The sequence below is a fragment of the Aquila chrysaetos genome, chromosome 4 (assembly GCF_900496995.4).
Source record: "Aquila chrysaetos chrysaetos chromosome 4, bAquChr1.4, whole genome shotgun sequence".
NCBI lineage: Eukaryota > Metazoa > Chordata > Aves > Accipitriformes > Accipitridae > Aquila > Aquila chrysaetos.
The window spans coordinates 29,492,252-29,517,770 of NC_044007.1; the positions used below are offsets into that span (position 1 = coordinate 29,492,252).

Consider the following 25,519-nt stretch of genomic DNA (forward strand, 5'->3'; position numbering starts at 1 on the left):
ATGCATACATCTGGCCATGATTGTGATAATGTGCTTAAGGAGACATATTTCCATTAAAAGCATGAATTAATTTTCTTTATTAAGGCATAGTTAGTTAGATGATAGTATCACCTGAGTTTAAAAAAAGAGACGACAATGAGTAGAAATGAGAAATCTGAGCTCCAGAACTATTTTTTTCTGAGGAAAAAAAAAAAAAAAAAAACAAAAAACAAAAAGTCTTTTAACAAAGTCCTCAAAATTAAGGAAGACAGATGAATTAGTGCTATGATTTTTGTTAATCCAAAAAATAGGCAAAATTGTCAAATCTTACACTGTGCAGAGGAAAAATTATAAGTGCTAGTTCCAGCTTCTGAGTACTATTACAGAGCTCTATAGAAAGATGTACTGCTCCCAGCTGTCAAGATCCTTGAATCACAGAGAGAAACTGAAGAGAGATACCTATGAAAAACACCTGCACATTACATTTTGCATCATGGGAAGATCTGAATAGAAGTGAAACTCAGGCTTTGATCTTTTTAACATGCTACACCTGATTTAATACAAAAGTTAAAAATTCACATGATATCTATTGATCTGTACATTAAAACAAATGGAGCAACTGACACTGTAAAGCAGTCCTTGGAATTCACTCTATGCCTATTAAATACCCTGGTAGTTAAATCTGAGTTCACAGGGCTTTCAAGCATTTTATAACAAGTACCAGGCAAAACAAAACAAAACAAAACACCCAACACCTCCAAGAACAGTCCTAAAGAAAGTAATCTCTTCTCATTAGCAACTGTCATAATTAATCAGAAGAAGAAACCATGCTTCCTTTTGTATATTCTTATGATTTAAGAAGTACTGTACTCTAACACAGCTTCAAATGGGGTGGTGGAAAAGAGTCCTGCCAATTGTTTTAGCAGTGATTACAAATCAAGTAAACATATGGCATTTAAATTACCTCAGTTTATAAGACACCTGTTATGTTTCATGAAGAATAATCTCTTGCGCAAGTTTAGAACATAAAATCCAGTCTGAGTGCCTTGCTTCAAATTTACTTTCGGATTAAAAAAAAATCCCTCAAAGAAAAATGTTACCAAAAGTTTGGAAAGCCAGTGCATATGCCAGATTTTTAAAAAGAGGAGCATCGTTTCTTCAAAGGACAAAAATGGGGAAGGGGGTACATCATTAATAAATATAAGATGTACTCTACCTGTGTCTAGAGAATGTATGAGACAGGCTTGAAATCCCTGTACCCTGTAGGGTTTACCATAAATACAGCATATAGTAAGCACTGGTCAAAGCCAACTTAGCTAAGAAGCTAACTGGATACAGGCTATCTGCTTTGCTGCTGCACTCTTAATCTTCTTAAACAGTGTATCATGATATTAATTTAACTGAAGTGCTTTTAGCATGTTCAGAGCCCGACAAAAATAGCTAAATAGCCATAGTACATAGAAGAGAAATGAACTATTGAAGCAGACTAATTATCTTACCAGGGTCAGGAGGTGAACTTGTACCTCCATTGGTATCAAAATATTAGGTTTGTTGTGGTCTGCTTATTACTTACAAAATCACATCATATGAAGGTGTTTCAAACATTTATTTAATTAGTCACAGACTAAACCAATATAACATTCATTAACTGCAGATGTCAATAGTTATTAACAGGCTCCCAAAGGCACTTTCCTTTTAATGCCTACTACATTCCTTTTGCATGCCTTGTAATTATAAATTAAAACCAGCATAAACACTATAATAATAAAAAAGAATTAAAACATGTTGTTGCTGGACATTTTTTAAAAGATGAACGTGCATAATTTTGCAAAAATTCTTAAAAGATACATATTTTCCTTTAATAATTGCTATATGTTTCCATTGTGTTATGCTTTATGCACAACTTTACCATTTTTAATAAACAAGGAAAAAAATTACCTGTTATAAAAAAATTTTAATAATTAATTTCTTTTTTATAATGAGAAAACAGTTGCTCTCAAAAAGGCTCAGTCTGCAGGTATAGTTTTTATGTGGCAATAGATTAAAGTTTCCTGCATTAACCAATTTAATCTACTAAAATTTCACATAGTAAAAGAAAAATTAACTTGTTTTCTAGGATTTCTTCTGAGATTCTTCTGTTATCAGCTGATGTAAAAAGAGCATGGAGGCAGAATTTCACATTCAAAAGACAAGAAGCTACATATTGTCCAGACCTGTGTAAGTGAAAATACTTGAGATATTAATTTATAATTTAGTCATTCAAACACTAAGCTTAAACACAAACTGAAGAATTAGCAAGAATTGCATTGCTTTTAAAGTAAACCAGAACACAGACCTTAATAAAAATGGAGGTTCCAAGCTTTTGCTACATCTAACAGCAATGAAATCATGCTTGTGGGGGCATTCCCAGTTACAAGACTGAAGTCCGGCCAACTATTACAAGGTCTGGCTCCTAAGTGTCGATGTAGGAAAAAGGCTTGCAAACTAACTCATGAAAATTGTTGATTCATTCTTACGGTTACTACTATGGTAGAATAAGGATTAGAAATCATTCTTGCCAGAAAATAGAAGCACCAAGGAGGTTGCCATTGGGACATTTTCAATACTTCAATACAATTGCTAAATATGTAATTATGGAAATAACTCAAAGGAGTAGGCTTCTGCATTTCTTGATGACTTGATGACCAGCATAAAACAATTATAAGATGTTAGCTTAAATTCAGACCTTAAAGTGAAGGCTTAGACTTGTAATAAGGTGGAATTAAGGACAAGAAGAGAAAATTGAGTTGTAAAGACCATTGTTAATGGGTTGAATCAACATGGCACTAGAGGTGAACTCTGAAATTGGGTTTTACCTATAAACTAAAGCATGCTTGATTTTATAGAAATTTATGTAGGATGACCCAAAGCCTATAGAATCTCAAAATTACATCCTAGTTATAAACTCTTTAAAAATCTATATTTTACTAATTTGTAGGACATTCACCTAAAACTTAATCTCATCAAAATTGTAGCTAAGACTGCATAAGATAGTATTGTCTGTAAATACATTGGAAAATGAAAGATGAAATTATTTCCATGTATTAAAATAAGAAGGGTGGAATAAAACCAGGTATAAACTTACTAAAACAAACCCCAACAGAAGACCTTTTAGTGTCATTCACTTAAAAAAAATTAAAAAAAAAAAAAATTAAAAATGTTCAGGACTGCAAAGAAATTAAACCTCTTGAGATCTCATGTAATCTACTGGGTAGTTGGTGATTATTGGTTAATTAATCTTTTTTCATTTCCTGGTTAAACTACAGGTGTCTTTAGGACATAAAACTTAATTTCTATATATAAACTAAATGCTTAATTATCAGTACGTAAAAGATTAGACACTGATTTATTCTAACCTGAAAGTGTTCACTCTCCTCTGAATTTGTGCATGAAAAGTTGAGTCTGTATGTAATGTAACCGTCAAGACTAGAAATAACTTTGTCTACAACATAAAACAAAAGTATTAATGGTGACAAAAAGCCATCACTGAAACAGACTGTGCAAGGAATTTCTTTAAGGCGTTAATCAGCCCTAAACCTGATTAAGTGTCTAATTGGCTTGATTACTAATGGCAAGAAAACATGTGCTATATACCTGTTCATTATAAAAGAGTTATAGAGGCTTCAGGAGAGTTGAATAGGCAAGATGTTTAGAAAACTAAAAGCGTTATTTTCTAGAGCAAAATTATCACCTGAGGAAGCAGAGTGCAAGAATGAAGGTGTCCCTCCACCACCCAAGGCATCTACAGGCCAGGTATAGTTTTTATTGTTTAGTAGAGACTCAGTAATACTACCTTTTGTTTAGAAATTATTTATGTAAGTAAATGCCAAAGGTTAGATTTTCAAACATACTTACTGCTCATGGTATCAATTTTTATTTAGCAAAATCAAATAAATGGCTTTATTCCCCATCCCATGTTTTCTTTATGAAGAAAATATAGATTTCCTCCTTTTGCAAATTGCTTTCCAAATAGGGTAACCTGAAATAGTACAAGCTTATGAGAGGTCTTGTTCCCTGCTCAACAGAAAATATCAGTATATCCTTTCTCAATCTTAGAATGGAATAAGATATGTATCAGCCTGCTTCCTGATAACTGTTGGAAAGGCAAAGTAATTTAGTAGCTCTTTTAAGAAGCATTATATTTGGCTTGGTTTTACTAATATAACTCCTGTTTGAAAAATACAGTAAGTCATATTAGTCTACAGTCTATACTTTTTATTTAGTAGCTCTTCATTGTAAACATTAAGGGGTTTTTTGTTTGGGTTTTGTTTTTTTTTAATGGAATATTTTTAAATGAGACTGAAAGATAGATACCCCTTCAGTTGTTACCTTTGCATTTTTATCTTTCCTCAATAATGTCCTATGGAGTGTTTTGTTTTTTTCTAGCTTGACATAATCAAAACTTTACAAGGCAAAATGGCAACAGTTTAGGATTTCACCAAATAATTTAGAAAGTGAAATGAGTTCTTTAGTATCAGTCTGATCTATTAATCTGAATTCATGCTTAATGAAACAATTGAAATGCCACCATTATAAAGTTAATTTTAACTAAGCAGTGTCTTTTAACCAAGCATATACAAAGACTCTGACTTAACTTCTGGGAGCCTTGATTTACACGTACAAGCGTTCCATAAATTTTACAGTTTTAAGTAAAACTGATGGAAACATAAAAGTCCAGAAGACTGAATCATTTCTAGAACTGATGTTTTTCTGAAAGCTTATAGGTTTATACAACCTCAAGAAGAGGTACAGTTTAATCCAGCCCAACTACAGCTCAAATTTGATCTGTCATTATTATAAATGTGCAAAAACAAATTGTTTGATGAAACGGCATATCCATACTGCCATCCACACAAAATGGCAAAAATGTCTATTAAAACTTCCTATGCTGCAGATCTGCAGGCAAAGTATTGTTCATGCTTCTTTTAAAGTTCTGCTCATGAGTTTTCTTGGGTCAATAAAACATTGCCTTGAAAGAAGAAAAATCCTGAATCTCAGCAGCTGACTTGTGTGCAGCCTGATACCTCACTTAGGAAACTGCTCTAGGAAAATATATATATTTAGATTTTCCTGGACCCATGGATTACTCTTTTCACCAGAATAATTCCATACATCAGTGCAACACTCAGATTATATCACCATCAGCCTCCACTATTATAGATACTGTTAAGATGGAGGCAGATGAATGGGTCAAGCATTAAGACATTTTCTGCCTGCAAGGAGATACCATCTAAAGAGAAAAGAAGAAATGTACACAGTATCTGGTAACTGTAGAGCACTATTCTCACATGAATGTTCTTACACTATCAGAAGGAAGCCTGAAACAAAGAAAAAAATCTTTACAACAAAACATCCTGCAAGTACCTCTAGTATGCATAGAGATTGATTGGGTTTTTAATTTTATGTGTATATATATCTCTAATGTAATTATTTATATATATATATATATATGTATATCAGAACTTAAGTACCAGATTCTCTGAATAAAAGCAGACAGGAAAAAAACAAATACCTTCATAGAAAAAGACAAACTCCAAATTAATCTCAAACTCAAAGAAAGAGAAGGTCATTGAGTTTGGGGGGGGGGGGGGGGGGGGGGAGCTGCATGAAGACCTGAAGTCTCCTAAAGTCAAATAATTTTCCATATTCTTATACTAATATCTTTCTCTATTAATCACCATGGTAAACACCAGGCATATTCATTCTGTCTGGGCTAACAAATGCTCATGGGCTTGATTAGCACTATGCTGTTGCATAGTACTGTGAACACCTAAAACTCCCCATGCACTTCTCACTCCCTCCCCCAAGGGTCACTCTGTCAAAGCCAAGATGAACCAAGGTACAGGTACATAAGGACTTAGTTCATGAATCTAAGCTAGTAAGCATGGGAGGAAGTTAATTTTTTGCTGTGAAAGTTGATACTATCTCTGTATTTTGTAAAGATTGAGATCTGTCATTGTGGTAAGGTAACTTTAACAAAGGTGTATTAGCCCAGCAGAAAGTTTAGGCAGAAGAATGACTAATTCAGAGATGCAGACTGCCTTGTAAGTGGCAGCACTGAACAAGTCAGCCTTGAGAACATGAAGGAGACTCTGGGAACGTGCAACAGCAGAACTCCAGGCTAAGTAACTGGGTTTGCACAGCAGATGTGAAGACATAAGTTTTTTATTTCACCATCCAAGTCCTTTTGTGAACCCATCTGGAAAGTCTTGTCCAAGAACACACACACAACACCCAGGAACGAAGCTCAGTGTGTGTCAACTTGGTTAATCAAATTCCTAGGAGAATGTTGTAGGCATCAAACCATCCTTATCACTCTCAATGATGAGCATCAACAGTTTGTAATCTTGTTTATTTTTTTAAGGGTGAAAATAAAAAGCCAGATGAACCACAGAAAGCAGAACCCATACCAAAGGAACAAGGTCAGTATTTATGAGTATTCAAAGATCATCTGGACAAAACATACATACACTATATAGGGCTGTAAATAAAATTGTTCTTCTTTCAAATGCTCTACCAAGTGCTGATCTTGGTTTTAATTTGTGGAAGAAATTAAGAACTTTGAATTCCCATTGACCCCAAACCAATGATTGGTTACAGAAATATGAGCACTATCCAACAATAATAAAAAAGCAACAAGCTTTCAAGCACACAGTCCCTTCATGAGCTTGTCCACTTTAATTAGCTAGTCTAACAAATCTATTTCGTCTTACTGTAAGTTGACTTCTTAGAAACCTTACTTTAAAATAAAGATATTTAGTAGCTTAAGAAAGAAAGCTGCATATTTTTAATGTATCTTTTGGGTATACTTCTCCTGTATTAAAAAACTACAAACACGAGACAGACTTTAAACTATCTGACATTCAAATCTTTCATTGAACAGCTATTCAAAACTTCTTACAAAAAAGTGAACAAACAAATAATTAAAAAAACCCAACAATTCCATTAAAAAGGATTTGCCATCGCCATTCAGAAAACATCCAGGACTAGAACACAGGAATGTAGAGCTCAGGGCAGTAATACAAGCTAATTATTTGCCTAAGCAGCTGGTTGCCGAAAACAGCAGCAGCTGGCCATGACTGTGCTGCCCTCCTGTTCCCCCACCTCCTAATAGACAAACCTGTTTTGCTTATACCAGGCCCAGAATGACTGCTGCAGCAGCTACCAAAACAAAAGCTCAGCATGGGTGAAGCAACAACTATTGCTGGACCATTTTCCCTCTTCCCTCCCTCACAGTATCAGTGGTGCAACCCTTTCCTTTTCCATCCTCCAGTACTGGAGAAAAACACCAAGTCCAGTTTTCCTGTCACTTCATGTTTTTCCTTTGGGAGAACAATTCAGGTTCATTTCACTGGAGCAGCAAAGCAAAAGCTGAGGAACCTCCAGCTTTCTGTGATAAAGATAATTTAAGTAGAGAGGAACAACTGGAAAAAGACTACAAGGAAACTTGCATAATCCTTACTTGTGCTTTGTGCAATCTTAACAAGTATCACAATTCCTTTGCTCATATAATGAAACTTTAAACAAAGTCCATTTAATGCAATTATCTTGTTATATAATGGCTGTAGCATTAAATCAAGAGAAAACAAAATCTGACATGAATTAACTGTAGCAATAAGCCAACAATGAAAAAAATCAAATCCAATGTTTCGTGGCTTTTTGGCAACACTAAATCACAGATGCTATCCCATGACAGAACTAAGTATCATTATAGAAAATTTTTTCGTTTCCATCCAAAATCTGATCTAATTTTACAGATTAATGTAATTCATTACTCTATATTTTGGGATACTAAACTACTTTTATTTTCCCCTTCTAAAATATAAGATAAGTGGTGGCATAGAAGCAACTATCTCATCAATTACTTTAGGAAAATATAATAACATAGTTAGGCTCCATGTTTGTTTGGGTTTTTTTTAAATCCATAGTTTTCTGGAAAGTGCTTCAAATCTCATTTTCAAACAGCCACAAGACAGTTTCTCCTTTTGCTTGTGGGCACTAATGAGTAAGATAGACAACAGCTATACAAGCCAGAGAACTTACACAGGCACCACACCTCAGGAGAAGTTTATGAATTCCAGCACCCTGTACATAAGTCCTCACCATCTGAGCTGAATAAGGAACTCCATTATCTCTGGGCAGAAAAGTGAGGCTGGTTTCAAGCGGTTCACAGGAAGGTCTAGATAAAAACTCCTGCAAATCTTGGTGAACTTTGTATCATCAGACCTAAAATCATGTGGACAGCTGCTAGAAGAAGAAAAATAAGAACGCCTGTGGGTAAGCAAAGCACAAGAGACCAGAGAAAGCATTTTGCAGTGTATGTACAAATTTGGAGAGAATTATTAATGCACAGCCAGCGCTCAACTAACACTAGTTAAGGGAGATCAGTTAAACAGAGAAGTTAAAACTAGTTAGAGAAAAGCCTTTCCAAGATCTCTCATTAGTGTCTCTGGTACAACCAGAATAAAACAGACCAGTAAAGCCTCTAATCATAGTTCCATTTTGCAGCTCCATTGTCCTGAAACACAAACCAACAGACTGAGTAGATCTTATCTTCACCTCCTTCTCACATGGCCAAAACCAGCCATCACCTTCTCCCTTTCTGCTAGCACTTCACAAGGCAGCATGATGTTCCCAGCACAGATGAGAACTCGGCAGGAGGCACAGTTGGAGCCTGTTTGGTTAAAACTTGGCCACTTACATCACTCAGCAACACCTGGTACTTTTGGCTTCTTTATTGGCTACTCATTGCCTCATTCCACCTCCACAGTTGCCCTCTCTAGCTTGCTTTGTGATTAATTCTCTGCATAATTAGTTTACTCTGTAATTAACTCTCTGTGCTTAGTCAGTTTGTTCCATAACGGATTCATTTTTTAATTTTTTCCCTGCATTTCTTCATGTACTTAACAAAGTGTGATTCACCTAATTACAGGTTTTCTGTGATATTGAATCCAATTGCTATAGTTTTTTTGCATATCTATCATCTTCCATAACTGACTGGCTCTACAAATGCTTCACTTGTTTTACACACTGTTGTTCAATAGCTCTGTTGGTGGTTATGCTATTTAGAAGGCCACATCCAGCCTCCACCTGCTAGCTGATGTCTGCATTATCATTCTCTGTACCACAATTTCTTTTGTCCTCCTAGCAGATCCTTCCAGTATGATTCTTTCCAACTCATCCCTTTTCTTTCCCTTTCTCTAAACACTCTCACTACCACATTTAAGTACTGCTTTTCTGAAGTCTGTCCTCATCTCCTTCTCACTTTTACCTAACTAGAAAATGGCCTGTTTACAATATTCCGGTTTTTGGTCTTTCTACTTCTATTAAATCAACATGTGTCTCAAAGATTTTTTTCCAGATTCACAGACATATTTATACAGCTTTTACCAAAGTCCCTATTGACATCACTTTGTTCTTGGTAGGACTTGAGTGAGAAAGCTAGACTAAAACTATCACAGGTATTTCTATCCATGCTACAATTGCACCTCTGGATCATAAAGTAGACAGAACCTTCCATCTGGGAGATTACCTATTAATTTTCAGTGATACTTAGTATCTTCAGAGCCTAGATGCTTTGGAAAGTACCCAGAGGATATATAAAAGGTTATATACCTGCCTGCAAATTAAATGCAAGTGCCATTCTATAGTGCATGAGATTTTGGTGCTTTTGACAGAGTCAGAAAATCTATATCCTAAGTGAGAAGCCCAGACAGAGTTTAAAAAAACAAAAAAACCCACCAACCAACCAAGAATTTGAATCACCATCCCTGAATGTGTAGTACCTCAAAGGAAAGGCTGCTCAAAAGGAACTTCAGTCCACTCCAGACTCTCTCCCAGAGAGTACACTTCTGTTTAGGTACTCGAGGAACATTCACTTTTCCGCTAAGTGTTTAGCTAAAAAAAGAAAAGCAGCAGAGGCTGCTGATAGCTGCCAGTTTTCATATATTAGCCTAGGTGGTTTACCTCCACTCTTTCATAATAAGGGATTTCAAACCCGTATCTCTCACATTCCAGTAGAGTTCCCTAACTACCCACGTAAGGTCTAGACTAAAGAGATGTGGGAGGAAATTCTGTAGCCTTCCTAATTGCTGGGCCATCGTGCAGAAAAGAATGCAAAAACCTGTGAAGTCTGAGAAGAAGGAGTACAACACGGAGCCTGGAACTAACCTGGAAGTTAACTGAAGCACTAACCTTGTAGGAGAAATGAAGAACATTGATTTCAGTATGCATTTATATTACAACATGGTTGAATACTTTAAAAAAGGAAAAAATAATTCTCACAACGGGTATTTGACCCTATTGCAAATAAACAAGGCCCAGAGCCAAGATTTCCTCTTCTCAGAGGAAGGCTTTGATCACTAGCTGCTGTATAAAAGATGGTCACTCCCTCTTCCTGTAGATAGAAATAAAGCAGATATATTTATTGAGGGTACCAAAGTCCTGTTGCTGTGAAACCCCAGCTAATTTTGGCTAATTAGGCACCAACTAACTCTACATGGACTACAACCAAGTTACAAGCCCCTGAGAAGGGAGATTTGAATTAAATGTGAAATCTCACAGCTAAAACCTGCCTTTGGCCTGTTATGAAGCTGACTCTTAAGCTGCTTTACAAAACCTGTCCCCTAGCACCTCAAAATCCTGGGTTAAATAAGTGGTTTGTATTTCAAAAAATATGAATCAGGTACAGCATTTTGATATAATATGCTGCAGCTCGGTGAACCAAACCTGTCAATGCAAAGAGACTTTTAAATAATAATCTTATTCCTTGTCTTCTTATCCTTTATACTCTTCACTGGCACTTAGTCAACAGGCAGCTGTTATTCCCATAAAATGTGTTTTTTCAAGATTACCAAGAACTCGAATATGTTAAATCAGCCTGCTTCCACTCCTGCTCATGTGAAGTCTTTTAATTCCTTTCAGATCTTCCTTTTTCATGTGAGTGACAGGGTTAAATGCTAGGAAAATAAACCCAACTTCGTATGCAATCTTCCTTTCTTTACATGGAAAATAAACTTTTATAATACTTTTGTTAGCCACTGAAGTTGAGGGTTGAGTTAAGATGGACCTACTTACTGATTGTTTTACTTCAACCCCACTGATTTCTGAACTCTTTTCCCCTGCACAGAGCATTTGTTCAAAAAATTTTGCTTGGAAAGACACAAAGGTGTGTATTTTGTAATGTCAGAGGTGAAGCCTCTTCTCTCCTTTGTCCATAGGTTTCCTGTGTGTTTATTTTTCTTGACATCTTCATGATCCTATAGCCATTTTTCAAATATTTACAGAGATAGCTCAAGAACACCTCTAGGAGGCAAGGACAATCAGGAAAATTACTAACTATGTCAGAAGTATCCCAGGAAGTTTGTAGACCAGTTCTCTCATTCCCATGCTGCTACTTCAAATGCAAAGTCAGTCTTTACTCCTGTTATCTAAGAGAACATGCTGTCTTTGTTATTTGGCAGGTGATAACATTTAAGAGCCTATTTGAGAGTCTAACCCATTTTGAAACTTTTAATATTTTGCAAAAAGAAGAAATGACAAAAAATCACTGATTTTAAGTGCTTAAAATTATGTTTCTAAGGGATATATGTCACTGCTAAAAAGCAGATTATTCAAACATTAGCCATTCTGCCTCCTGCTAGCAAGCTCTACCCATGTCTTTATGCAGTGTTTCCCATTTCAAACAATGCTTTCTAACCTCAAGTATTTCCATGCACCGTTAAAATTGCCAACATTGTTGTTTGTGTATTAACTAAAATAGTTTTATCGTATGAGCACAAACACCATGCTACACAAGGTTTTCAGGCAACCGTTAAATATACATATTTAACAGAAAAAAGATAAAGTATTCCTCTGACTAATGACTAATTCTCTTCTGTGTTTCTGCTAAGTATTGAGAAGCTGATCAAGACACTTAAGGCCAAACAGATTTTCAGGACTTTTTTCTTTACTGAAGGAATACAGAAGAACAACATTAAATGTTCTTTAAATAAAGATTGCCTACATTAATCCTGGTAATAAACATCAGAACTGAGTGTTAAGGTTTATAACTGTATTACATACATAGTAAGTCAATTAACTATAATTAGTACGACACTATCATTGTGAGTTAGTATAGTATTTTTTAAGCATCAGTTTATTTTAAAATGCCTGCATTTTTTTAAAAGTCACTAAGAAGTTAGCAGTAGAAGAACATATTTGAAAACATATTTAATTCATATAAAATACACACTATACTAGGGTGTTGTAATGGAAATATTGCTTACACCAAAGAAAAAACTACAAGCGAGACAACATTTTGTAAATGGTCATGTAAAACAAAATATTGTGGATTCAAGATGAAGTGAGACTATGTCAGATAATGATCAAGTTGTGCTCAAATGTGCTTTTGTACAGCCAAAAGAAGCAGCCCAGGGAACTCTTTGCTTTTTATATGAGACCCATAAGTAACTGGTAGCCATTAAAAGTTCTACACTCACATAGGACCAACCAGTCCAGAAAATGAGAGGAAGCATAGATAAGATACTGGTCAGACTTGCTAGTACAAGGTAATGGAGCTGGCTGGGAATTCTGGGGAGAAAGTCTTCCCCTTCTGAAGTATGGCAAAGCAAAAGCTATGGAATACATTCATCTGCTACTATCTAGCTGCTGACATTTATTCATATCTTTATCTCTAAAAACTAATCTTTTATTTGACATTTTGCTTCTCTTCATTTTTTCAATAAGGATAATACATTTGTGATGCTAAAGGTCAGTAATTATGGCTAGGGAACGTGTACCTGGACATAACTGATCCAAGAAATAGAACTTTTAAAGCCAGCCTAGTGACTGAGAGATTTATGGTTTATTACTTTCTGGAAAAAAGTCCCTTCAGACTGGCTGACTGCTCCAGAGGCACAGCTCCTAATGCTGAATAACCAGTAAGGCCGGTGCTCTCCACAGCACAAAGTGCTTTCTTCCCTGTCCCTAAGCCTCCTGCTGCTGTTTGCACGGACAGAAGCGGGGGTCAGATAGGAGAAAAGAGCCTGCTTGGTCAGGCAATCTCTTCCCTTGCTCTGAAGAGCAGGCTGGTGTCACATCCCAATTTCTCAGGACGATGACTCAGGTTCACCAACTCCCAGGTCAGGATTAAGGTGAAACGACACCAGGGATCCTTTAACTCACAAAACTCAACTTTTATTCACTCACAACAAGAATTGGCATGAAACTACATCAGTAAACCATGTAATGTGCTAACCATGGTCACCAAACATATACTACAAGCCTTGCTTATTTGGGGATCAATGCAGGAAGAAAATGAGGAGGCACCTTCTGTTGTGTCATGAGGTTCAGAGCGGACCCCCTTGCTTTCTAGACTCCTTCTTAAAGAGGAGCCTAGGGGTGGCTAGATCCACTCCTAGTCCCAGACTTGGTCAGCGGTTTATGTCTAAAGGGATGAGGTGTGGGGATTGTGAAAAAAAGACAGAGAGAGAAAGAAAAGAGAAACATTTCACCAGCCCTGGGTCCAGCATTGGTCCAGCCAGTCTAGAGGTCCAGTTCCAGAGGGCGTGCACACATGGGGCTTCAATTTGTGTCTTTCGATAATCTCCTTGCCCCTCCTTCGGGCAAGCACACAAACTCCTCAGGCTAATTAGGTGTCGTGCGGTTTTTGCTTTCAGAACCTTCGGGAAATGGGTTGGTGGACTTGAGGGTTATTTGGGGAGTAACTTCTCCCTCCCTGCAGGCATGACTGTTGCTTGACCTCTGGCCATGCATGGTGAGCTGCCCTGCTCAGTGTATCAGAACACAGAATTGCTCATCCTCCAGCACGCACTCCATGCCCTGTTGTCCTGTGGCCAACTGGCTTCTCACCTGGGGTTCATCATTGTTATTCAGAACTTGCCCCGCCACAATGTTTGAGACATTAACTCTTTCAGTGTCTCACAGCTGGCAGCTCAGCACCTCAGTCTCCACGTTGACCTTTGGAGGGAATAAGAGGAAGGAGCTGTCCTAGCTAGGCTGTAGAGGTGACAATTGTCTTTTGCAAATATAGGGCTTTTGAAGAACACCAGTAACAGCAGGAATAGGACTAGGAAGTACAATAAATTATTAATTAGTGTAAAATGACTGACTTAATCTGCCCTTCTGTTTTCTAAGTACTTACTATGTTAGTAAGTAACATTTTATGCTCTGCCGGTGGAAGGATCATGATAATATTCATGGCCACAAGATAACACTTATCTCAGTGGATCCATGAGGTTTTAGAGTCCTTTGCTGGCATTGCCTATTGCCAGAAGAGACGTCAGCAACACCTCTGTGGGGCTAGGCCTATGACAGAGAGTTTTGGATCCACCAATACTTACATACACTGAGTGACGGCTTTAGAAGAATCAAATTGATTATGGCAAGAATGGCAACTCTGCAGTGCTGTGTCCTGGCATTGACAAATCTACCTATACCAACAGCTTCCTCTGTGGAAAAAGGTCCTTAGGACTAATGCCTACAGTTTTAGGACAGTGTGTATAGTGCTAAATCTTAGAAACATGACAGTGGAGTTGGTCCTACATTAGCAGGTTTAAACTAAAAACAACTTTGCCAGGTCTTCCAGTGTTATGCTTAGCCTCACAATATTCTGCTTTTTGCAAAGCTTGAACTCCTGGTTTCATGCGATTATTACACAGTTTTAATAAAACCCCCAACATTTAGCCTTTTGAGTTGCAGAGGAAGAAAAATCTAAATTATCAATCAAAAAGGATAGATAAGTATTTACTTCCATAGATAAGTAAAGTATTCTCTTTTTTGCTCTACTACAGAAATGGGAAATACTCTGCTATGGGCTATTTTGAAAGTGTGTGTGTGTGTGTGTATGGCAGCAGGAAATCAAATTAATTTGGAAAGACTGTCAAGGGTCTCTGTCCAAAATTGTGAAGTCAAAACTGAAGATAAAAACTGCTTTATGGAAACAGGAACAAGGGAGCTGAGCAGCCTCGGAATAAGTTGGATATACTCCTCCAACATGCAGAGATCTTCTGGCTACTCTAACCTAATCCTGCAATACTGTTCCAATGTTATTTTACTGGAAGTATGAAAATAGGGGACAAGAATAAACAATGAAAGTTTAGTAATACTAACTTTCAGCTGGGAGCACCATCAACCTGCCTAAGATAACACAGGTAAAAGACTGACATCCCACCAATAGTCTCTTTTATTACTTTTTTGCCTGGCCTAAGTCTCTCCTGGAACAACAAAGACCTGTGGAAAATCAGAAAAATCTGAAAGACTAAGAGAGGGAAACAAATCAGTCTTATAACCTGCATTGTGTTCCTTGCTCCTTGCTATCCTAGGCAGATATCTGGTATGATGAGGTTTCAGTGGGCCTCTGAAGTTAACCAGCTATCTTTTCGAGGGATTCCATCAAGCAGTGTTTTGCCCTCAGAGATATACTACCACAACTGGCGCTTTTCCCTTCCATCTTAAAACAGAACCAGCAACACTTATCCTAAGTCAATTTTAAATTATGTTATTCTTATGGGGAGGCCAAATGATCTAGAATACGTAGACACCAGTGGGCTGCATTCCTCAACTGCCACTACTAATACATTGGCAGCTTTACCTACTTATATTCCAATATAATGGAAATGGAAATAATTTAGAAAAATTCAAATCCCTTATTTTGTTGAGTAAGCATGGATCTATCTGGTTTGAAAATTGCTTTAGGTGTTAGTGCCTCGGCATAGTTCTGCCTCCTTTTTCTCATTATTTCTTTACCATGACCAAAGTTATGTAAAGCCAATAGAAGATTTCTTTGTTGTTCCGTAAGCTTTGCCATCTACCTGATGGATCTATTCTTCTAGAAACCAATTGTTGTACTCTAAATGTTCCCTAAAATGACTAGCACATAGTTCTTAAAGGCATTGTTTTGGGGCTGGTCTCATAAGTCAGGGGACTATAAACTAGATTTAAGCAGCAAAGAGCGACTGGGGTTTTTTAAATGTGACTACAAGGACAGCCCACACAATTTCACACAGAAAGAAACAACTAAAACTTGACACACAGCTGGCAATGGTGTTAGGCTGTGATATCCTAATCCTTAATGCAAGTATCCTGTGCTGGTCCTGGAGATTTATGAACTCTAAAAACTTGTGGAAATTTGGAATATTCACGGGTTTACAATGTTTTCCATCAGTCTGAGTCCAGTCAGCATTTAATGGCTGGTGTGGGTTCAGACCTCAGACTGAATACCTTGAGAGTATCTAGGAAGATGAGAAGCCATTATCCTTCTGCAATGGGATGCTTATGTGCAAGCATCATATATTTTTTTACTTTGTGGTCTTCTCTTCCAATACACGTTGTCATTCCAGAGATGGATTGTCTTATTCAGGAGCCTGTTACTCTAAGTAGTGTGTCTATACTGGCATTTTGTTTCAGATGAAGAATGCCCTTCTGAAACAAATCTCCTGATTGTCCCCCACTGTCCTCTGTTTTTTCATCAAAAAAACCTCTAGGAATGCATGACTGGATTCCTTTAGAATAAAACTAAACCAGAAGGAGCACTCCATGAGTAAACCTACTTTACTCAAGCTGCTGATGATCATCCATTTCAGAGGATCACAATAGACCTGGTTTGAAATACAGCTGCCTCAAACAGATATAGATTGGATGCCAGGCCTTCAGCACCATTTCACTGTTCTGATTGTTCCTATCAGGTTGTATTCTCTGCTAGTATTGATGTAACTAGGGGCAATTACTATTACAAAGAAAATTCCTAAAGTGAGATAGTTACAGAAATGTTGAGATTAGCTTTTCTTTCACTCTTGAGTACATGGCTTTTTGCCTGGGGCCGTCAGGGCAGGGAGAACGGGGAAACTACAAACCATGAATTCAGAAGGGAGCAGAAACCTCAGCAAGTGCTGAAATTTTGGGCTCTTGCATCTTTTTTCTACATCACATCATGTTGACCACGAAACCACAGCAGGACTATGTGCCAAGGAAAGCACAAAGTCAGTAGCATCATTTGTAGAGATCCCCTAGGGAAAGAGTTAAATAGAATTTTAACAGGTTAAGGTTTTGTAGCAAGACCCACAAATTAGTCAGTTATAAATAGGTCCAAACCCCCTTTATTTTCTGTAACTGCAGCTCCTCTGCCATTTTCTTACAGAGGATGTCTATGAAATTTCTAGGAGAAATAAATTTTATTCCACTATGAGAATGTGTTCACTGTGCTAGAAACCTGAACCTGTTTTAAAATTCTCCTTCCTAAAAAAAGCCTTTTTGACTGGAACTCCCAGAAAAGTATTTTGAACTCCTGTAATCAAATAGTAAGAAACTCTTTCATCCTTTCTTGAACCTTCCTGAGGACAGGAATGGCAACAGTCCTCTTTGGAGTCCTCACTTTCCTGAATGTGTGTTATTTTGTACCTTGGAAATTCCCTGGCAGATCCTTCACGTAAAATGAAACATTCCCTAGTGTTATATTTTCAACAGACTTTTCCTCAAGATAGTGCTGCAATACTAACTGCTGCAGAAAGGAAACAATAATCTGCATTTCCATTAAGTGGATGAGATACTCTTATCAATTTAAGCCATAAATCAAATCAAATGTCAGAGTTTTAAATGGAATTCCTCACAAAATTCTTCCCAGCTTACAGGTGATAAGTAGTACAAATCCTGCAGACTGTCCGTTCATACTTAATAGTGCTACATTTCCCCAAGGGACTATTTGAAAATTAACCCCTGAACTTGCTGTCAAAACCCAGCTGACTTTGGGGAACATGGATTTCTTTGCCTTCTCTTCAGTTCCTTGTCTGACTCTGGCTTGAGAATTTCTGGCATCCACAGATACCTCTGTCTAGGTCTTGTCTTTGATCCTGTTTAAGAAATTAATTCCTGTAAGAGTACCAGCGCTCACACAGGGTGTTCTCGCTTCTTAACATAAATACTAAGAAAAAATACTAGAAATGCCCCACTGGTCCTGTAATCAATTGTCCATCCAGTAAAAGTCTGAAACTCAGCTCAAGAAACATTCCATCTGTTCTTAATAGATGCCTGGAAGAAAATATTACCCCAAATCTGAATAAATGGTGGTAGGAGGTTAGTTTGGTTTATCAAGTGCTGTAAACAAACTGACCTGCTGTCCTTCACTAAGTTTTGTTTCAATGCCATTTCAACCACCTTCCAGCTGAGCAGCTTAACAGTTTACCGCTTTTGCTTTTACCCCTCTGAAATGAATAACAACTCTCTAAATATGGAGATTAACTATCAGAAGACTAATCTTACACTATATCCAAAATACTCAAGGTCTGATTTTCTTTGAGCTGTCTTGAATTTAAAATACAGCATACACAACAGGCTCCTGATTTATTTGCTATGATGTTTTGCTGCCAAGCTTTTTCCTGTATAATCATATTACTTAAAGTATTTATGAAGGCTGAGTTTGTTCCTCCTTTATGCAAAGTGTCAGACTGATGAGAGCTTTCAAATTATTTGTCATCATGAAAATTTAAAATAAAAATATAGGATTAATTGTAAAAATTAATCACATAAGGCCACTTAAATGGCAAGAGACTATACAATTTGCATAGTTTGTTTCAAACTCTACAAACTTCCCACTTAAACTCCTTTAAAAAAGCTACTTGTAACAAAAAAGAAGAAATAGACTAGCCAAAGTTCTACACACTCACATCCTTAATGATATATTTAAATCATAATTTACTCAGCAACAAACAGGACTGTCATGGCAGCTGAAGCAAAAAGAGGTTTAATGCAATTCAAATACTGGAGTATAAATAATGTCATTAGCATTTCTATGCATAAGCAAACAAGCTACACTTAATTTTTCTTCCTGTATTTCACAAGGCATTTCTGGAGAGATCTATCTATCTGTCCTCTACATATTTTTTTAAATAAGCACACACTAAAATTGTATCTGACTGCATGAGTTCGTGTTGCTTATAAATATATAAGAGCTCTGTATTGACCATTGTTGAGCTGGTTACAGATGCATCTAGTTTAAAAACCACAAATAAGTTACATATTCTAAAAGGTACACTCACCATAAACATGTTCTGTAAAGCTGGCACTAAGATTGATTTATGCAGGAAAATATTCAAAGATCAGGTCCCAGAATCAGTGTCATGTAGTGCTTGTCCACTGAAGAAATAATGGCAGCCAAGCTGTGATGCCTCCAAAAGTATTATCATAATTCTTTAAAAATTGGTATTCAAAAATTAAAACCTTTTTCCTAGATGCAGTACCAGCAAAAGAACCTGAGCCTTCAAAAACTGAAAAATCAACTGAACCACCTAAGGCAATTCAACAGGAACAACATCAGCAAAATGATGGGAAAGAAGATGCTAAGTGAGTAAATTCAATTAAAAAATGTGAAGCTTTTTTCCAGACATCCTAACTTAACATTTCTGTGTGCCATATTTCAGTTCATTAAATGTCCCTCCTGTCCTGTAAGGATCTGAAGAGCTTTATGTGATTTCTAAGGCAATCATATATATGAGGTATTCATTTAGTATGTGCTTTTGATATTTTGTTGTGGACATCATCCTAAATTGCGGGAATGAGGAAAAGGATTTGCTTAACTACACTTATATACTAATTCTAACAATGCTGTTGCTCAGTTATTACTCTACCTTAGCAAAGAATAAGTCCCAGGATTCTGTCCTGAATAGCTGGAATGTTTGTCACATCATTCTGACTTAAAAGCTTTTTACCCTGCACATTTTTTGCTGAATTACACCATTAAATCAGCATTACTCTGCACAGCCAGAGGATTAGGACTGTCTCTTCCTGAGAAGAGACAAATAAATTAAACAGTAATGTTCCTTCAGGGGAAAATCTAGGGTCATTCAACCTTTGGAAAAAGCTTAGGTGACTGTTTGTTTTGCTAAAATAGAAATAAATATGAAGTCCAGAAAACAATAGTCTTGGAATAGCCTACATTCATTACAGAAACATAGATTCATAGAATCATAGAATTGTTTAGGTTGGAAGGAACCTTTAAAGGTCATGTAGTCCAACCCCCCTGCAACTAGCTGGGACATCTTCAACTAGATCAGGTCACTCAGAGCCCTGTCCAACCTGACCTTGAATGTTTCCAGGGATGGGGCATCTACCACCTCTCTGGGCAACCTGTTCCAGTACTTCACCACCCTCATCGTAAAAAATGTCTTCCTTATATCCAGTCTAAATCTACCCTCTTTTAGTTTAAAACCATCACCCCTTGTCCTATAACTACAGGCCCTATTAAAAAGTCTGTTGCCATCTTTCTTATAGGCCCTCTTTAAGTATTGAAAGGTTGCAATAAGGTCTCCCCAGAGCCTTCTCTTCTCCAGCCTAAACAACACCAACTCTCTCAGCCTTTCCTCACAGGAGAGGTGTTCCAACCCTCTGATCATTTTTGCGGCCCACCTCTCAACCCACTCCAACAGGTCCATGTCTTTCCTGTACTGAGGACTCCAGAGCTGGATGCAGTACTCCAGGCGGGGTCTCACCAGAGCAGAGGGGGAGAATCACCTCCCTTGACCTGGTCATGCTTAATTTTATGCAGCCCAGGATATGGTTGGCTTTCTGGGCTGTGGCTGCATTCAATCCCACTGTCTGTGTCACTGATTAAACAGCTGTTAAACAGCTTCATAGAACAGCTCAGGTTGGAAGGCTGCTCCAGAAGGAATGATGTCCAAACTTCTTCTAAGAGCAGGACAAATTTAGAGGTTAGACCCAACTCCCAAATTAGATCAGGTTGCCTAGAACTTTGTTCAGTATAATTGTGAATGTGTATCTCCAAGAACGGAGTTTCCACAGTTTCTCTGGGCAATCTGCTCCATGGTTTGACCATGCTTATTATGAAAATTATTACCTTACATATAATTAAATTTTCCTTTGCTCTAACTTGCTTCTGTTGCTTCTCATCCTTTTGCTGTGCACCTCCAAGAACAGTCTGGGTCCACGTTCTCTATAACCACTCATTGGGTAGTGGAACACTGCAATTACCTCCATCTACTCAACTTTTCATCTCCAGTCTGAACAAACCTGGCTTTCTCAGCATCTCCTCATATATCCTGTGCTCTAGTCCCCAGTCATCTTAATAGCCCTCTGCTAGTGTTGCACCATGTGGGTAGTGCCTTTCATGTACAGGGGAGACTACAGCTGGATACAGATGCAAACTCATAAATGTCACACAGAAGGAAATAACCACTCCACTTCAATCAGCTGGCTATGCTTTTTCTAAAGCATAGCATGTAGTTAGCCTTCATTGCTGCAAGAACTCACCGTGGATTCATATGCAATTTGTTGTCCACCAGGACCCCCAGATCCTTTTATGCAAAGCTGTTTTCTAGTCAGTCAGCTCCAAGTCTTTACTCTTGCATGGGGTTATTCCATTCCAGGTATGGAAATTTGCATTTGCCTTTGCTAAGCTTCATGAAGTTCCTGCCAGTCTGTGCCTACAGCCTGTTGAGATCCCTTTGAGTGGAAAATAATGGATACATTCGGTACAGAACAGGATAGAAACTCCTCCTGCTTGCTTTTGCCTTCTATTATTTTGATTATCCTGATGACACAAAGCTAAAGTCTTTACCTGACATGGAGTTATTTAATTTATAGAGAAGATTATCTGTTTCCTCTCCTTCACTAAGACAGACTTTGTACTGCAGTGACAAGGAATAATCAAGCAAAATACTACTGTATACGCCTCTATAAAATAATACATGCAATTAAAAATAACTCTGACTAGAATGACTGGAAATGTTATAATTAACTTCGTAATTTGAATGTGAATCAGTAGGTCAACAATGAAAACCTAGATAAAGCATCTCCTTTTTTGTCATTGTAGGATATATTATTAGATGCTCACAGTTCCACTGGTAAATCCCGTAACCATGGTTAACATGATTACAATATGCTTATGAAACAAAGGGGTATGTTACTTATTAGTAGAAGACAAAATCCATCTGTTAAAAGGAAATTAAAAATGTTTATGTTAAACATTTTCCTCTCAGAACTGTTCTGAGTCACTGTCATGTGTGCATCCGGATATATCTAGTCAGTCTAATTTGAGCAACAGCTTCTAAAAATACAGTAAATCTTTGGTAAATTCTACTGTCAAAACAGTTACCTGCTAAATTCTACAGCAGAGCTTGGAAGGCATAGGGCTGGTGTCATTGCATTGGTATGAAACGAAACTAAACATCTATTATATGACTTTCAGAGCTGGAGGGAGAATAATTTTTAAAATGTGCCTTTGAGAGAATTTAATTCGTTGCCCCTGAAGATTCATGAGAGTCTATTCAGACACTGTTCTTGATCAAGGTCACTACCTTATTGAGTCTATGTGTTCAAATTTACTCACTAGAATATTTTTAAGGAAATCAACTGCCTTTATCATGTGAGGAAAGCTACGTAAATGTGTATGCATATGGAGAATTTGAGTCAAATAGATACATGTAGTCTATAAAAATAGCAGTAAATGAAATGTGCTCAAATCACTCTCCAGCACTGAGGCCAGCTAGAACAATACAAAATGCCTCCTGAAAGAAGTGTCAGTTGTGAATTATCTTTGCTCGTTGCCAAATTCTGGGTATTCCCATACCTGGGAATTACTTGGAAAAGTGCCAGTTTGACTATTCAAAATCATATCAAGAACTGTTCATACAACTCAACAAGATAGTAAACTGAGAGTTCCATTGTCCAGTAGTTTCCCCTGTCACTGTTTAATCTACATGTAGATAATGTCCAAATGGAGATTAGTAACAAGTGGTATCCCTTGGGGGTCTGCATTGGGAGCAATACTATTTGATATCTTTATTATTTACATAGACGGTGAGATTGAGTGCACCCTCAGCAAGTTTGCAGACAACACCAACCTGAGTGGTACAGTTCATTCATTGGAGGGAAGGGATGCTATCCAGAGAGACCTTGAGGAGCGGACCTATATGAACCTCGTGAAATTCAACAAGGCCAAGTGCAAGGTCCTGCACCTCAGTCAGGGCAATCACCAGTATCAACACAGGCTCGGTGATGAATGGATTGAGAGTAGCCCTGCGGAGAAGGACTTGGAGATACTGGTGAATGAAAAATTAGCTATGAGCTGGCAATGTGTGCTTGCAGCCCAGAAAGCCAACAGTATCCTGAGCTGCATAAAAAGAAGTGTGACCAGCAGGTCAAGGGAGGTGATTCTGCCCCTCTACTCCACTCTCATGAGACCCCACACGGTATAATACCTCCAGCTCTGGGGTCCTCTGTACAACAAAGGCATGGACCTGTTAGAGCAGGTCCAGAGGAAGGGCACAAAAATGATCAGAGGGGATGGAACACCTCTCCTATGAGGAAAGGCTGAGAGAGTTGAGGTTGTCCAGTCTGGAGAAGAGAAGGCTCCAGGGAGACCTTATTGCAGCATTTTAATATATAAAAGGGGCTTATAAGAAAGATGGAGAGAGAGACTTTTTTTCCAGGCTCTGTAGGGACAGGACAAGGGGTAATGGTTTTAAACTAAAACTGAGTAGATTTAGATTAGATGTAAAGAACAAATTTTTTTGTGATGAGGGTGGTGAGACACTGCTTGCCCAGAGAAGTTGTGGGTGCCCCATCCCTGGAAGTGTTCAAGGTCAGGTTGGATGGGGCTTTGAGCAACTTGATGTAGTGGAAGATGTCCCTGCCCATGGCAGAGGGGTTGGACTAGATGATCTTTAAAGGTCCCTTCCAAACCAAACTATTCTATGATTCTATGATACTGTTAGGAAAAGAGCCATAATTTGGTTGGTTGAATGAATTCAAGGCTGGTGAAATGGTTGGCAGAATTTTCTTAACTGAAATCTCAGATTTCATCCAGCTGTATTTCAGGGCATTATCTGAGGGAAGGGGAGATGGGAGCCAAGAGTAACCCCAGCACAAGCAGTGTCCTTACCAACAAGGTGTAGTCCCACAGGGTCTGAACACAGCAAGCAGAGCAGGATCCTAGTAACAGGGTCCATCAACAAGGCAAAGTGATGAACCAGGTTTAGGGTCCGTCCAGGGAGCCCAGTCAGGAGAAGAAAGACTGGGTCAGGGACAGGACTGGAGACAAGGCTACAAAATGGCTCCAAAGTCCATCCAGGAGACAGCACCAGAGACAGAAATGGAGCTATAGACACCTAGGCATAGCTCAGGCAGTGACTGAGGCCTGAGCTTAAGTGGACGTCCCAGGCCCATGGGCAGAGAGTGTGGGTGGAAGTCCCACTGGAGGCTGCTCAGGGCCATTAAGGCCTGTTGGTGTACTCAGGGTCCTGGTACTGTGCTTTGACTTACTTAAACTATTTTTCTATACTATCCTCCAAGAGTGAAAGTTTCATAAAAAGTCACTTGATCTGCACATTAAGAAATCAGTATGCCTGTAGAGTGTGAGCGAGATACATAATAAGGTAAGGTTTGTGGATATATATCTGTTCACAATCCATATACATCCAGAGCACCTCAACTTTCATGGAAATTATGTTAACAGAAAAGGTTTCACCTTATCTTCTGTTACTGTGACTTTTAATTTTTTAAAATGCATCTGTGCAGCCTCAGATACATAGAGTAAGAGGGAAGAAGGCAGTTGTCCTGTTTGAAACAGCACACTTTTCATTTGGATTAGACCTGTGCCTCTCCACGCAGAATTTCAGGGGGAGGTAATGAGCTTCCATGTAAGGACTTTAAATTTTAAAATCTTAGGTAATGTTGGTTTATGAACAATTATACTAATGTAATTAACTTATCTGAAATCAGTAAGACCACTTATATGTATGACAGTTTGCAAGACTGTGCATCAGCCATGTCCTTCTTCAGTTCAGTTGCATTAGAGTAGCTTTTTACTCATGGTGCAGCCTGTATTATCTATTAATAGGAAAATAGGGGTTTTTAACTTCCTCTGAAAGAACAAATAATTTTTTCTCTTGCTCAGTCAATGACAGCTTTGACAAAGACTGCATTTACTCCTGAAAATTCCCATAGAAACTGTCCAAAAGAAAAAAAAATATATTTCTGTCTCTCCCTCTCAGCACTTCCTCATTTTTAAAATACAGCAGTACAAGGCAATGGACATTAATAAACAGTAGAAAGACACAGCACTGGTCTCAGCCACCTGAACACTATGTCTGGAAGAGGAGACACACAAGAATGGCTGATGAGCCAACGCGCTGAATTGTGGCCCAGTGACTGAAACTTTTAATGTCTGTTTCCTAATGGCTTAGATAGGATTGCACACGAGTCGACCCTGTCTACCAATATATTGTTTCTCCCCTCCATCTTTAATGATAATGTAACAGAACGGTAGGTAATTTCCATGAATAGCTATTTACTGAGCGATAATAATCTCTGGGAGGGAGGGCTAAGACTACACTGCCTCTTCACAGCAAGAAATGAGGGAACAAAACAACACTCAGGACCTAATTTGCACTCTAATAGAAGACAGTGGGGTCTTATTAACAAGGAACTAGCACAAAACATCATTGCGGCCTTAATAATATATCGAGATTGCTTTCTGTTGGGGAAGGTTCAT

The 25,519-nt window shown here is 37.9% G+C and overlaps 1 protein-coding gene across 1 annotated transcript in view; it reads left to right on the forward strand.

The window, feature by feature from the left end:
• Positions 1 to 3,598: 3,598 nt before the first annotated feature.
• The window catches only part of CNGB3 (cyclic nucleotide gated channel subunit beta 3), a 68,292-nt gene continuing 46,371 nt past the window's right edge, over positions 3,599 to 25,519 (forward strand). The window contains exons 1-3 of the mRNA XM_030011062.2: positions 3,599 to 3,771; positions 6,383 to 6,440; positions 19,242 to 19,353. Coding sequence (XP_029866922.1) covers positions 3,664 to 3,771; positions 6,383 to 6,440; positions 19,242 to 19,353 — 278 coding nt within the window. The 5' untranslated portion in view covers positions 3,599 to 3,663. The remainder of the gene's footprint in view (positions 3,772 to 6,382; positions 6,441 to 19,241; positions 19,354 to 25,519) is intronic.